This window comes from Rhinatrema bivittatum, chromosome 2 (genome assembly GCF_901001135.1).
Source record: "Rhinatrema bivittatum chromosome 2, aRhiBiv1.1, whole genome shotgun sequence".
Classification (NCBI taxonomy): domain Eukaryota; kingdom Metazoa; phylum Chordata; class Amphibia; order Gymnophiona; family Rhinatrematidae; genus Rhinatrema; species Rhinatrema bivittatum.
The window spans coordinates 718806921-718821130 of NC_042616.1; the positions used below are offsets into that span (position 1 = coordinate 718806921).

At 43.4% G+C, this 14210-nt stretch overlaps 1 protein-coding gene across 1 annotated transcript in view; it reads left to right on the plus strand.

The window, feature by feature from the left end:
- The window catches only part of VPS13B (vacuolar protein sorting 13 homolog B), a 2198633-nt gene that overhangs the window by 1812568 nt on the left and 371855 nt on the right, over window positions 1-14210 (plus strand). Inside the window, 1 exon segment of the mRNA XM_029587199.1 lies at window positions 2416-2618. Coding sequence (XP_029443059.1) covers window positions 2416-2618 — 203 coding nt within the window.

The following is a 14210-nucleotide window of genomic DNA, read 5'->3' on the forward strand; positions in this document are numbered from 1 at the left end:
AACTGAGCATCTGTTTCCCTAACCTGACTGCCTGCACACTTTTTTTTTTCCTAATATCGCCATGATATTAAGTCGGAAGATGAACAGAAAAGCAGAAAATACTGCTTTTGTGGGTTGGGCAGGCGTTAATTTGAGCGTAAAAATGTGCGGCTTGGATGCACCTTTTTTTTTTTTTTTTGCATGTGAGGTGACTAATAGCCTCATCAACATGCATTTGCATATGATGAGCGCTATTAGTTTCGCCCCACATTAGACGCATGCTGTGGACTCACTAATCCTTTTATAGCATAAGGGGTTGTGGACGCGTGTCCAAAACATGCATCCGACCACGGGTTAAACAGTGCACTCGGCCCCCAAAGTGTGTGCATTTTTTCAATTCTTGTTTTTCTTTAGTGGTGTCATCACAGTGTGAATGCTTAACTCCCTTGATTCACTTCTCCCTTGATTCGCGTCTCTTTCCTGTGGCTGCCTTCTGTTCTGCTGGCTTCCATCCAAAGTTTGAACCATGTGAGCTCAGCAGGTCCCACGACTACAAGATCCTGCAGGGTTTAGACTTCAAATGGATGCCAGCAGAGGTTGGAGGCAGCTTGCAGGTAAGAAGTACTGTTCTCAGACTCAGGCTGCTGGTGACAGGAGATCATGCTGTGGGAGTGAATGGAGATGGAAGAGGCTGCTGCAGGTTCACAGCCAGCAATGGCTGACATGCTGCGTTTGGGATGGCTGCTTTGTTCACACACACACCCCCCAAACAAGGTTGGCTGTGCTCCTGCTCCCACCAGTTTGCAGAGGCAGCTCTTCACATTGCTGTGCTCACATGAGCCAGCCCTTCCTTCACAGCAGCTCCTGCAGTGCAGCTCTTAATTCGGGAATGGAGTATGTCTGCACAAATTCTGCATTGCGCAGAATTCTCCCAGGTGTAGGTTAAGCATAGGTATTGAAAAGTCCTTTAATATTGTTTTCACTGTGTTTTTTATTGTAGTTATTGTAGGGGATATGTTTGTCCTTAAATAACATAGTTGCCATCATAAATTTAATGTACCATTAAATTTATTAGAATTTTGCAAAAGTATGCTAACTGCCCATGGTTACTAAGTGAGAAGCTTAGTATAAACTAGTAATGTTTTCAACCAGTACATTACATCTTTGAAGTGAGATGGATTTTTTTGAATATAGGAACACAAATTGGGGTAGATTTTATAAAGTTGCGCACACACTTACTTTTGTTCGCGCACCAGGCGTGAACAAGAGTACGCAGGATTTCAATAGATACGCGCGTATCCATTAAAATCCGGGGTCGGCGCGCGCAAGGCTGCCCAAAATCGGCAGCCTGCGTGCGCCGAGCCGCGCAGCCTGCCTCCATTCCCTCTGAGGCTGCTCCAAAATCGGAGCGGCCTCGGAGGGAAATTTCCTTCGGCCTCCACACACCTTCCCCTCCCTTCCCCTACCTAACCCACCCCCCAGCCCTATCTACATCCCCCCCACACCTTTGTCGCTAAAGTTACGCCTCCTCGAGGCAGGCGTAACTTGCGCGTGCCGGGCCAGCTGCCGGCACACCATGTTCCGGTCTGGGGGCTGGTCCGGAGGCCGCAGCCACGCCCCCGGGTGGAACCACACCCGTGGCCCCCGCCCCTGGATAACGCGCTGGCCGCGTCACACACCCCCAGACACGCCCCCCGATGACGCGCTGGTCACGACACGCCCCCCCCCCCCCCAGGAAAGCCCCGGAACTTACACACGTCCTGGGGCTTGCACGCGCAGCCGAGCCTACTCAACATAGGCTTGGAGCGTGCAGTGGGTACTTCGGCCAGGTTTTCGGGGGGTACGCGCGTATCCCTTTGAAAATCTGGTCCAGTTGGTTAAATAGCAAATCTGTATAACAAACAAATCAAAGTGAAAATTCAGACTGCGTATATCCTTTCAGGTAAGAATAGATTTCAATAAAGCAATTGCTCTGATTTGTTATAAGCTCTTCTGAATGAATTGCCCAGTATAATGGGAAAAAAGTCGTAGACCTGAAAATGATTTCATATGTGCAAATATTTGAAAAAAATAGTTTGTTGGCACTCTAAAAATAACAAGGAAACTGCTCAAGGTCAATCCTGTAAATCCACAGACTTGGGCGCTCAAGGTTTGACCTGTAGAAGTCTGGAAAAGTGCAGAAACAAAAATAAAAAAAATTAATTTAAAACACAAGCAGTCTTAGGCAACAAAAATAATCCATATCCTAGTGTACAATGGAGGTTAAGTGTAAAGTACAAAAGCAAAATTTATTTAGAAAGGTAGCAACTAAAATGAAAACTGACAGCAAAAGACTAGGGCATGCAGTTTCCCAGGCTAACAGCTGAACAACTGTGTTATGGCAGAGTTAGTACAAACCATCTAACTTTATAACATTCTTGTTTTCTTATTTTTCAGGCATGATCCATGGTGCATCACTTGTACTCAACCTAAATGACTTGGTTGTTAAAACAAACATTAAAGACAGAAGCAGATGTCTGCTTGGCCCTGTCTACTGTTCAGTCAACCTAGAAGCAAAGTGGTGTAAGCACAGTGGAAACCCTGGTCTTCTACATTATGTTCCGAAAGTACTGGTGGACTTGAGAGGTGGACTGATGCAGGTCTGTAAGGAGCGTGGGAGCTTGTGCACATGTTTAAAATTGTGTGTCCCCCCCCCGTCGTCCCCCGTTCCCCCCCCCCCCCGGGTCTGGACTATGACTTACCCCTGTGCTTGGGGTGGAGAATACCACATGAGAAATTATATTTATTAATATGATTTATCTTTGGGTTCGTAGCCTGAGTGGGGTATGAGACAAGGTTCTGGTCACTCTGATACTCAATTCTGTGCCCTTATCAAATAACCTCTCACTTGTGGCACCACAGACCAGATAAAATCATCACACCAGAAGAAAACAATAATTAACCCTTTTATTAATATTTGTGTAAGTAGACAGTAAATCCAACCAAAACATTAAATGGGAAAAATACTAGTAGTGAAGTATAATATAAACTTGCAGTTTTCTTATTTGAAATCAGGCAATGCAAAAATAACACTGGGTATGGCCTGTTAGCCAGGGCAACCAACATACTCCTATGGATAGTAAAAAAAAAAAAAAAAAAAGAGGCCTGCAAACTCAAAATGTTTTGGAACAAAACAATCAAGAGAATGAAGGAGTCCTTCTTGATGGTGGAGCTGGCTAGATGACAAATCAAATAGATAAGCACTGCAGTATGTGAAATGTCTCTCTCTTCTGGGGAGCTTCCCCAAATGGTTTACTTGGTATTAAACAGAAATCTGGCCTAGTTTCAGTCTTTTACAGAGAGACCACAGTCTACCAGTTTTTCTTTCTCAGCAAGGGTTTATGTTTGGCTTTGGCTGAAAAGCTGAATCAATTAAGATGAGATACTGAATTTGTGGACAAAAGGCAAGGAAATAAACCTTCTCCCTCCTCTCCTAAAATACTCTCTGTGCAAAGATTAGGTTACTTACGGTAATTCAGTTTCTTAAGAGGGTGAATCAGCCATGTGCTCCTGGGCCTAGAAAGTCAGTCTCTCAGTTCCTGGCTCCTCTGTCCCTTCTTCTTGATGATTAGCTCTTCAGGAGAAGAACAGATTATAGAACTGCTAGATGCAGTCCTCTCTTCCTGGCTCCTGATTCCAACTCCTGGCCATCCCTGCCCTGTGCACACAGACAGAATCAGCCAAATTGTGCCTTTTCTACCTTAAATGATCTCCCAGTATTCCTTTGGCTTCCTATGTTGTGCTGTTCTCTGGGCAGGTAAAACAATACAGCCCTTATCCCAGCTTGTAAACATTGTGTGTGCTGGATGCTGGTTCTTACAGAGCATTTGTCATTCACAGGAGAGCACACAAGGGTTTTGACAATCTCTGCGGGTTGAAAACCCCTTTTGGGCTGCTTCCAAACACATCACTCAGATCCAGACGCAGCTTGGTTCACATTGTATGACTCCAATAAGCTCATAGGGGCAGGAACCTAGTTTATAGTAGTGTGGTAGATCCCCATAGTCTGAGCACCAGATATCACTGTCCATAGATAGAACACACTTTAGAAGAAGCCATCCATCCCCTCAGTCCCTCCCACCGCAGGGTCTGGATTGGATGCCTCAACACTATTTAGCCCAGTCATTTTAGGACACTTTGGGATCAGTTTGAGAAAGCATTTGAAGAGTAAGGATGTCTGATTTTCACACTCTGGTGAGGCCTCCCAGCTTTGCTCAAATGGAGTTTCTGTTAGTAGTGACATCTCATCGTGCACTCCCTGCCAGAGGGTCCTTCTCCTACTAATTTACAAAGAGAGAGATTTTTATACCTGATATCCTTTTGGATCAATAGGGCTCTCACCAGATGACCAAAGATTTGTAAACCTACGCTAAACCCTAGGTAGGCAAGCACTAGTGATAGATCCTGCTATGAGAGACAGTGAGAGAGAAGATGTATCCAGTTTAACTTTAGAAGTATTTTTTGGATCTGAACAATGGGGAGGTTTTCCAATTCCCCCTTCTCACTGGGATTGCAGTACTGAGAATTAGCCTGATCCCACTTGACTTTTCCCCATGAGAAGTCCCCCCAGAAACAACAAGTAAGGATGGAAAAACAAGATTGGGAGACCCCAATCGGTTCTCCACATTTTGAGACATTGATGTCCGAGGAGATGACGACTTAAGGTAGGATTTTTTGTGTGAAGTTAGGGACCCCTCCACTAAGATTCCAGGATGGCAGTAGGGTGAGCTTTGCACATTAAATATCTCCATGGGGCTCTACCTAGATGCCTGAATATAAGGACACCTACCTATCTACCTAGAGCTATACTAGGACACCAGCATGTCAGATATAAGCTTAACATTATTGACTAATGGACTTGATCCTGGTCATATCTAATCTATAAATCAAAAAAGGAGCCTGTGAGTTCCCACTAATTACTCAATAATAAAAAAAAAAAGGGAACATGATACCCATTGAACTGTCCGGGAGACCTCATCGGTGGATTTGGTACTCTGTCTTGGCTTACTGCTGCGGCTTCTACATTCAATTAATTTTAAGCTTATTAGTATTTAATATAGAAAAAGCTGGAAAGTTGTCAACAATTATAAACTATATATAAAAAATAAAAACAAAAAATAAAATTTTCTAAAATTGATAAGATAAAATAACACTTTTCTGAGTATTACTGGAATGAGCGGTAATACTAGTATATTAGATTATCATGTCTAATTTATAACAGCCTCTCACCTCATGAGATGCAGCTAGAGTCTAGACCCACATTCAGACATACATACTGGAAGCAGCATAATATCGTCTGGGCCACAAGTGAGAGTGTACCCCATAAAATAAATCCCCCCCAGGGATTAATAGACAAGCATGAGATGTAATTTGCTAGCCAGAACAGCCCCTGAAGAGAAATAAATGTGTGTGTGCTTTTGGGATTAAAACCCCGCTAAGGGTTACAGTAGCTTGCTAAAGCTTAATGATATGTGTTGTTAATATCAAGCAAAAGAGAGTCAAAAAAATTAAATTGTGTGGTTAAAATACTATGTTTTCTATTGACAAGCAGGGCTGAATTAGCCTTGACTAGTGGGTGACCTCATCAGGCAATCCCAAATGGACCCATCTCTCATAGCTCAATAAATTCTTTATTGAGCATGTATGGGAGTTCCCTCATGTGTTGCCTCATGAGCTGCTCAGTCAGAACCAGATTGAAGATGACAATGCCCATAGGCAGAGGACTTAAGGCAAAGTGATCCCTCCTTCCCCTTGTGGTACTCGAGCGGTCAGTGGCATGGTCACAGCCAGAGGAAAGCATACTGTGCTTAAAGTGCTCTTTATTTACAGTGATCTTAAAGACACACAAGATGCAGCACACAGTAGAATGGACACCTTGAACTCAAGCTGTCTCTAAGCTTTTAAGTACAAGTAGTTTACCAACCTTACAGATAAGTCCTCAGTCGGTTTGCTGGGACTCTGTCAGTTCCCCGGGGCCCATCTACTCTGTCTAGGCCATCAGGTTTTATGCTCAGCAGAGCCACACCCTTTCTTCAGCTGCTAAGAAGCAACACAGCCTCCCTAGAAGTCCTCCCTTCACAGTCCTCCCTAGAAGACTGGTTTTTCCCTTTGTGCCCTGCTTAGAGGGATCCCACGTAGGACACCATATGTGGCACTGGAGCTGCCAGTGGCATGGTTCAGCCAGAGGAAAGCACCCAAAGTCTGGCTGTGCTTAAAGTGCTCTTTATTTACAGTGATCTTTACAGACACACAGTTGGCAGAAGACAATAGGACAGATTCCTTGAACTCAGGTAGTTTCTAAGCTTTAAGCATAAGCCGTTTACCAACCTTATAGATACATTCTCAGTCGGCACGCTGGAATTCTGTCAGCTCCCCAGGGTTTGTCTACACTGTCTAGGTCCTCAGGTTTCATTCTCAGAGGATGGACTCTTCCCTCCTCACAGGATACCTTGGAGATCCCAAGCTTAATGAGGACTGGGTAGGATATCAGAGCCCGGTACTTTAAGGTAGATTGAGGGAGACGCCTATACACTCCCTCACACCCCTCCTCATGGAAAGCAAAGAGCAGTGGAAGAGAGGCCCAGTTTTTGGGAACCTTCAGAATTTGGTTCCCTAGGTATATTGTCTAGGCCTAAATCTTATCCAACTCTCAGTCTCTCTTTATCCGATCTACCACACAGTCTTGTACCCTCTCTCTTTTGAAATAGTTTTTCTCATTTTTTACTGCCTCATTGCAATTTCTTTTCTCTACTCACTGTCTTGGCAGCCCCTCAACAGCACTTTATGTGCTATCAGAAATAAAAAAGCTACTTCTGCAACTTGCAGATGACAAAGGGGAAGTCGAAGTCCAGAAGCCTGCCATTAGTGGCTTCAAGGTCTACAATTCTGAGTGCTCGATGTTCATCTCGAACTCCAGCAAGGTGTGCTTCAAGTGTCTGGGTCTAGATCATGATATAGCAAATTGCTACAACTACGATCATATAGCTCCCAGGGTGCATCAATCTAGGGCATAAAAAATGCGGGACCTCAGAAGAAAAATTAAAGATGCGCCTCAGCATGAGTCTAGGCATCAGAGCTGCTCTTCCTCCTGGATCAGGACATTGCCAAGTTCCCAACGCATGGAACTGGACCCGGGGTTTCTTGCATGCCACACTCTGCTCAGTTGCAGGAGCCTCCTCACCCCTTTCTGTAAGGCCATTTACCAGATCCGTTCCAGGTCAAGAGAAGATCAAGGCACAAATGCCTTCAGTGCCAGAAGAGGCATGGTGAAAGGTGCCATCAAAGGACTTCTGAGGACTTCTGCTACTCCAGTTTTCTGTAAAAGCTTGCAAAAATGCTTAACATTGTCTGAAAGGAAGCTGAGCTGAGGAGGAATGACTTCGGGCTGTTACAGTTCCAGCAACCACCAGAGAAGTCAGCAGCGATTCTGGTACACAAGATGCTTCATTTTTTTTCAGACAAGGATGTGGAAGTCTCCCACTTCCTGTCTGCCAGTAGCCCATAAGATTGATTTAAAGTACAAGTTACCTCTAGTTTTGGAGTGGTCCTGCTTCCCCACCAGTGGGACCAGCTAAGTAAACTATTGTCCCATCTGATAGCAGTAACTACTGGAATGAAAACATCCCTTCGGTGGTGATTGAAACTGTCAGTCCTGAGTATGGATCTTCTGTGTCAGATTCCATTGTATTATGTGACTATCCATTGACGCCTCCACCAGGGGATGGGGGAGGGGGGGCTCATAAAGACATGATATGAACCCAAGTAGTGTGGTCCTTAATGGAGATTGTTATGGATCTGCTAGGGAATTAGCAATCTGTTATAAATCTGCCCGGATGGGCAGAGCAATCAGATAGGAGTTAGGAATCTGTTAGGAAAGCTCTGTAGAAGGAAGAGTTAGCAATCAGTTAGGTTATACTCCTGCAGAGGGGAGGAGTTAGCAATCTGTTACGCTTTGCTCCTGCAGAAGGAGGAGTTAGCAATCTGTATGAGCTGGCTCCTGTGGAAGGAGGAGTTAGCCATCTGTTATACTCAGCTCCTGTAGAGGGAGTAGATGATAATCTGTAAAGGTATAGACTGCGGAGATAGCAATCTAATATGAATCTGTAGCTGAAGACTCCTGATGAGAAAGGAGTAGCAATCTGTTATCAGCGGAGTGCTTGGAGAGGGCACTCAACTGTAGAGGAATGTAGAAAGGTGGATCCTTGGGCCGATTGCAGATGACAGCGTCCCCAGGAGGATATCCTGAGAGGGACCACTGGCTAGGCTTGGATATGGAGACACACACAGATAGTTCTTTTATTAGACAAGTTAGTAGAACCACCAGAGGTGGCAGTAGTGAGCTAATATGCCCAGCAGGGCTGAAGTCCCTCAGGTACTGGAACTGAGATCCCAGGGTGTTGGTGAGCTGTAGAGAAACTATAGATAGTGAGTAGACAGGGTATGCAGTGTTCATAGCCAGAACTGGATGACAACTCACATAAGGTCTTAACGAAGCTCAGTAGCTGGAAAGGGTTAGGCCCTCGAGGAGCGAGTACCTGGTTCCAGGAAAAGCTCTGAGAGAGCGATGGTAACTCACAAATGTCTGTATCTGTGATAGCTTCCAGGCAGTAGAGATTCTTCAGAGTATTCAGGAACATGGGCCCTTGAGGAGTGAATACCGGTTCCTATCGGCAATCTGAAATAAAGAAAAGAGAGCGAGGCCCCTGAGGAGCGGGTACCCCTTGTAAGTCCGAGGAGCAGAGTAGCTTGGACGAATCCTTGCTAACTCAATTCGTTAGCGAATAATGAGACCTTTTATATTGGAAGCGGATGACATCATCTCGGGGGACGCCCCCGAGGTTCGCGCCCTTGTTGGTAATCAATGGGAGCACGTGCGCGCGTGCCCTACATCATCAGGAAACATGGCTGATCCACAGCGTCGTGCCGGTCTGGGGATGCCGGAGGGAGACGGCAAGAAGACGCCTCAGCAGCTAGCTGTCCATCAGGCCTGGAGGGAGTCGCCACAGAGGTAAAGAGGGCGGAGTGAGATGTCGAGCAGCGACGGACGCAACAGAGATGTACCTTCAGATCAACTTACTAGAACTATGTGCCATTCACTACACCCTGGAAGTTTTCCTTTCTTTGGATCAAGGAGTAATGGATAGCTTATTCAATCTCTGAGGACAGCCAGAGATCGACTTATTTGCTTTGAAAAGTAACAGAAAATTCAAGAGAGTTCTTCTCCATACTTCCAAGCAGGTATGCTTTAGCTCTGGATGCTTGAATGCTAAACTGAGATGTCAGTCTGGTATATGCATATCTCCAATTCCAATAATTGCAAGATAAGATTCTAAAGGTGCTTCGGGACCAGGCAAGGATAATCCTCATTGTTCCAGTTTGGCTAGGGCAAGTATGGTTTCCATATCTCTCAACCAAGTATAAGTTCAGTTACTAGTTTCACTGGGAGCTTCCTCAACTCTCAACACACAGGAGCAAGGCAGGCTTTGCTAACCCAAATCTATACTCCCTGGCCCTCCCAGTATGCATGTTGAACCTGCAGTAGTCTCTTCCTTGCACCTCCCAAAGGGAGGGAAAGATAAACTAGTATTCGCCAACAAGCCTTCAACTAGGAAGTCCTACATTTAACATGGAAGAGGTTCTTACCATAGTATCCAGTCTAGTTCTCTAGACTTTTTTTCCTATAGCCAATTCCTGTTCTGCCTTTCATCTTCAGGTTTTAGCACTACATCAGTGAAAGTTCACCTGAGCGCTATCGTGATGTATCACCAGCTGTTGGAAGGAGCCTCAATCTCTATCCATCCTTTAGTCTCCAAGTTTATGAAATGACTTTGGCATTCTAAGCCTCCAGTTAGAAAATGTACAGTGCTGTGGAACCTTAATATAGTACCAGCACAACTCATGAAATGTTGATTTGAACTCTAAAGTCGGCAAGTTTGAAGTTTCTTACTTGAAAAGTCATGTTCCTCATAGCAGTTACTTCTGCTTGAAGAATCAGTGAATTGCAAGCACTGGTCTCCTATTCACCTTACATTCAGTTCTTCCACAACAGGGTAGTTCTGCGTACTCACCCAAAATATTTTCCAAAAGTGGTGTCAGCCTTCGTATTAACCAAGCTATTGTGCTGCCTACCTTCTTTCCGAGACCACATGCACATGAGGGAGAAATGATTTTTCATTCCTTGGATTATAAGAGAGCTCTAGCTTATTATTTGAGAAGATCTCAGCTTCATTGTCAAGCCTCTCAACTGTTTTGTCTTTGGACCCCAATAGACCAGGAGTGGCAGTAGCTAAAAAAATTCTGTCCAGGTGGCTAGTGGACTTTATTGCACACTGTTAGGAACACATTGCTACAGAGTCTGTCAAGGCTTATCAAGTGAGATCCATAGGAGCTTCAGTGGCTTACCTCAGGGCCATTTTCATTGAAGCCATCTGCAAAGCTGCAACTTGATCAATCCTTTCCATGCTAGAATTATAGCAACAAAGTTGCACCTCTTAACGTCAACTACAGTTGCTTTATTTATTGTAAATAACAAAATCATAAGAACAGAAGAACATGACATACTGGTTCAGACCAAGGGTCCATCACGCCCAGCATCCTGTTTCCAACAGTGGCCAATCCAGGCCGTAACAACCTGACAAGTACCCAAAAACTAAGTCTATTTCATGTTACCGTTGCTAATAATAGCAGTGGCTATTTTCTAAGTCAACTTAATTAATAGCAGGTAATGGACTTCTCCTCCAAGAACGTATCCAATCCTTTTATAAACACAGCTATACTAACTGAACTAACAACGTCCTTTGGCAGCAAATTCCAGAGTTTAATTGTGCGTTGAGTGAAAAAGAACTTTCTCCGATTAGTTTTAAATATGCCACATGCTAACTTCATGGAATGCCCCCTAGTCTTTCTATTATCTGACAGACTAAATAACCGATTCACAGCTACCCATTCTAGATCTCTCATGATTTTAAACACCTCTATAATATCCCCGCTCAGCCGTCTCTTCTCCAAGCTGAAAAGTTCTAACCGCTTTAGTCTTTCCTCATAGGGGAGCTGTTCCATTCCCCTTATCATTTTGGTCGCCCTTTTCTGTACCTTCTCCATCGCAATTATATCTTTTTTGAGATGTAGCTACCAGAATTGTACACAGTATTCAAGGTGGGGCCTCACCATGGAGCGATACAGAGGCATTATGACATTTTCCGTTTTATTCACCATTCCCTTCCTAATAATTCCCAACCTTCTGTTTGCTTTTTTGACTGCCACAGCACACTGAACCGACGATTTCAATGTGTTATCCACTATAACGCCTAGATCTCTTTCTTGGGTTGTAGCACCTAATATGGAACCTATCATTGTGTAACTATAGCATGAGTTATTTTTCCCTATTTGCATCACCTTGCACTTATCCACATTAAATTTCATCTGCCATTTCGATGCCCAATTTTCCTGTCTCACAAGGTCTTCCTGCAATTTATCACAATCTGCTTGTGATTTAACTACTCTGAACAATTTTGTATCGTCTGCAAATTTGATTACCTCACTCGTATTTCTTTCCAGATCATTTATAAATTTATTGAAAAGTAAGGGTCCCAATACAGATCCCTGAGGCACTCCACTGCCCACTCCCTTCCACTGAGAAAATTGTCCATTTAATCCTACTCTCTGTTTCCTGTCTTTTAGCCAGTTTGTAATCCATGAAAGGACATCGCCACCTATACCATGACTTTTTACTTTTCCTAGAAGCCTCTCATGAGGAACTTTATCAAACGCCTTCTGAAAATCCAAGTACACTACATCTACTGGTTCACCTTTATCCACATGTTTATTAACTCTTTAAAAAGTGAAGCAGATTTGTGAGGCAAGACTTGCCTTGGGTAAAGCCATGCTGACTTTGTTCCATTAAACCATGTCTTTCTATATGTTCTGTGATTTTGATGCTTAGAACACTTTCCACTATTTGATAAAGTTGGACACTTTCCACTATTTGATATAGATGGAAGAAACTGAATAATTTGATAGTACAAGTAAATTCAAAATTCTAGTAGCTATACTGGTCTCCTTGTTTGCTTTGTTTTTTTAACCATCTGTCCAGATTCCTTCTTGTGACTATTACTCATGTCCCTTGTAATAGTAGCCCAAAGTCTTTTTTTTGTAGTTCATCAAATCTCTTTTGACTACAGACAGCTCAACATCTGGACTTTGCTGTATTAACTATACTTAGACAACAAAAGGGAAAAAACCTTCCCCCTATTTCTTTGTCCATGTTGCTTGAAAAATGATATATGTGAAAGGTCCAGAAACAGGAAGTATATCTGTGTAGATGAGGATATAGCTTAACAAAAGAAAATACAAATTCAAATACTTAAACTAAGGAAAATATGCTTTCTTATTTTCATAAGGGTTAGCCTTGTGTTCAAATATATATATTAAAATAAAAATATGTTTAGCGTATCCCCAAAGCTGCTTTCTTACAAGACCATCTGAAGAAGGGGCCTGTTTGTTTGGAAGGTTCAAGTACAATATCATCTTATTCTTAGACTGATCCAATAAAAAAGCACCATAGTCTGCAAAGAATGCCTTAGAATGAAAAAAAAAATACAGTTACATTCATAGCCAAACTTTCTAAACAGTAAGGGCCTGATTTTAAAAAGCATTTACACATGAAAAAAATTGGATTTTACACATGTAAATGCACTTTACCTGTGTAAGTGAGCTTTTGAAAATCACTACAGTATATTCCATTGCAATGTCCATAGGATATTCACGTATAAGTGCACTTTATGTGTGTAAATGGCTTGTTAAAATTGCTACAATAGTAATGTTAATAAGCCATTTACACACATAAAGTGCACTTACACGTGAATATCCTATGGTCATTGCAATGGAATGTGTGTGTAAATGGCTTATTAAAATTGCTACAATAGTAATTTTAATAAGCCATTTACGCACATAAAGTGCACTTGCATGTGAATATCCTGTTAACATCTCAGTGGAATATAGTGGTACCCTTTTTGACTGCAGTTAGGCGCATGAGCATGTACGTTTCTATAAAAATGTCCAAAATCTTGGATTACACTTTGTACTGTAAACTTCTTACCTTATTCTTCCACTTTCTTGTATCTAATCTCAGAATAACAACCCCCCACCCCCCCAGTGTTTCATTGCTCTTAAAAGACAAGTTTTTCTTTTGAGCATGTTCTTGTTTTTTCACATTTAGAGTGATAGTGGGGATAATTCTGTAACTGCCTGCACTGGTGCAAAATGCACAACTTCTTTTACCTTCAGGCTTTACACTAATTTTCAAAGTGAAATTGCTGTTTAAGAGTTAGGGGGATATTTTGAGGGACATAAAGCCATTTTGGCAGCAGGGCCATCTTGAACAAATTTACCCTTCAAATCAAGGAGATAGGCAGTCCCTGCCAGGTCCGTAGCTTCTCTGCCAAATATTTAACCAGGGGAGGTATATTCACTCTGTAGAGGTTAGCTGGGGTATTTGGGAGAGTAACCCCTAAGTAGCTAAGGGACTCCGTAGCCCACTTCAAAGGAAAGGTCCCCTGCCACCCTGTTCTGAGGGTATCAGGAAAGGCCAGAGCCTCTGATTTATCAGTATTAAGGCGAAGCCCCACAAAAAGACCAAAATCTTGAATTAACTTTAAAAGGGATGGAAGGGATCAGGCAGGCTCCGTTAAAAAAAATCAAAGTATCATCGGCAAAAGCCGCAAGTTGGACCTTCTTGAACGGTTTTCCAGGTCCTCCAGTCTCTCTTCATGTTTATCAAGAGTAGCTTTAAGAGCAGCTCAGAAACGCGGCAGCCATCTTGAAGGTCCGACACACGCTGCTGTATCTCGGAGAATCGGGCTTCGTAGCCTGCAAACGCAGCGGTAATCTCAGAAAGTTTATTCGAAATACTTTTAAGCTCCGGGCCTAAAGTCTCAGCGATCGCCTCCTTAATCTCTGAAACCGCCACAGCAGAAGCCGGCACAGGCAGGTCCGGCGAAATGTTGGAATGCGCCTCTATGATGCGGGGCCGTTCCTTCTCTTTCTCCTTTTTAGCGAGACGGGAGGTCATCGTTGTTACCGACCTGTGTTCTGGTGTTAGTGCAGGCAGTCTGTCTCATTTTAAGGCTCCAACTGCCTCCAATTTTCAGGACAGGTAAATCCTGACCTGGTTTGGAACACATTACATGCAGGGA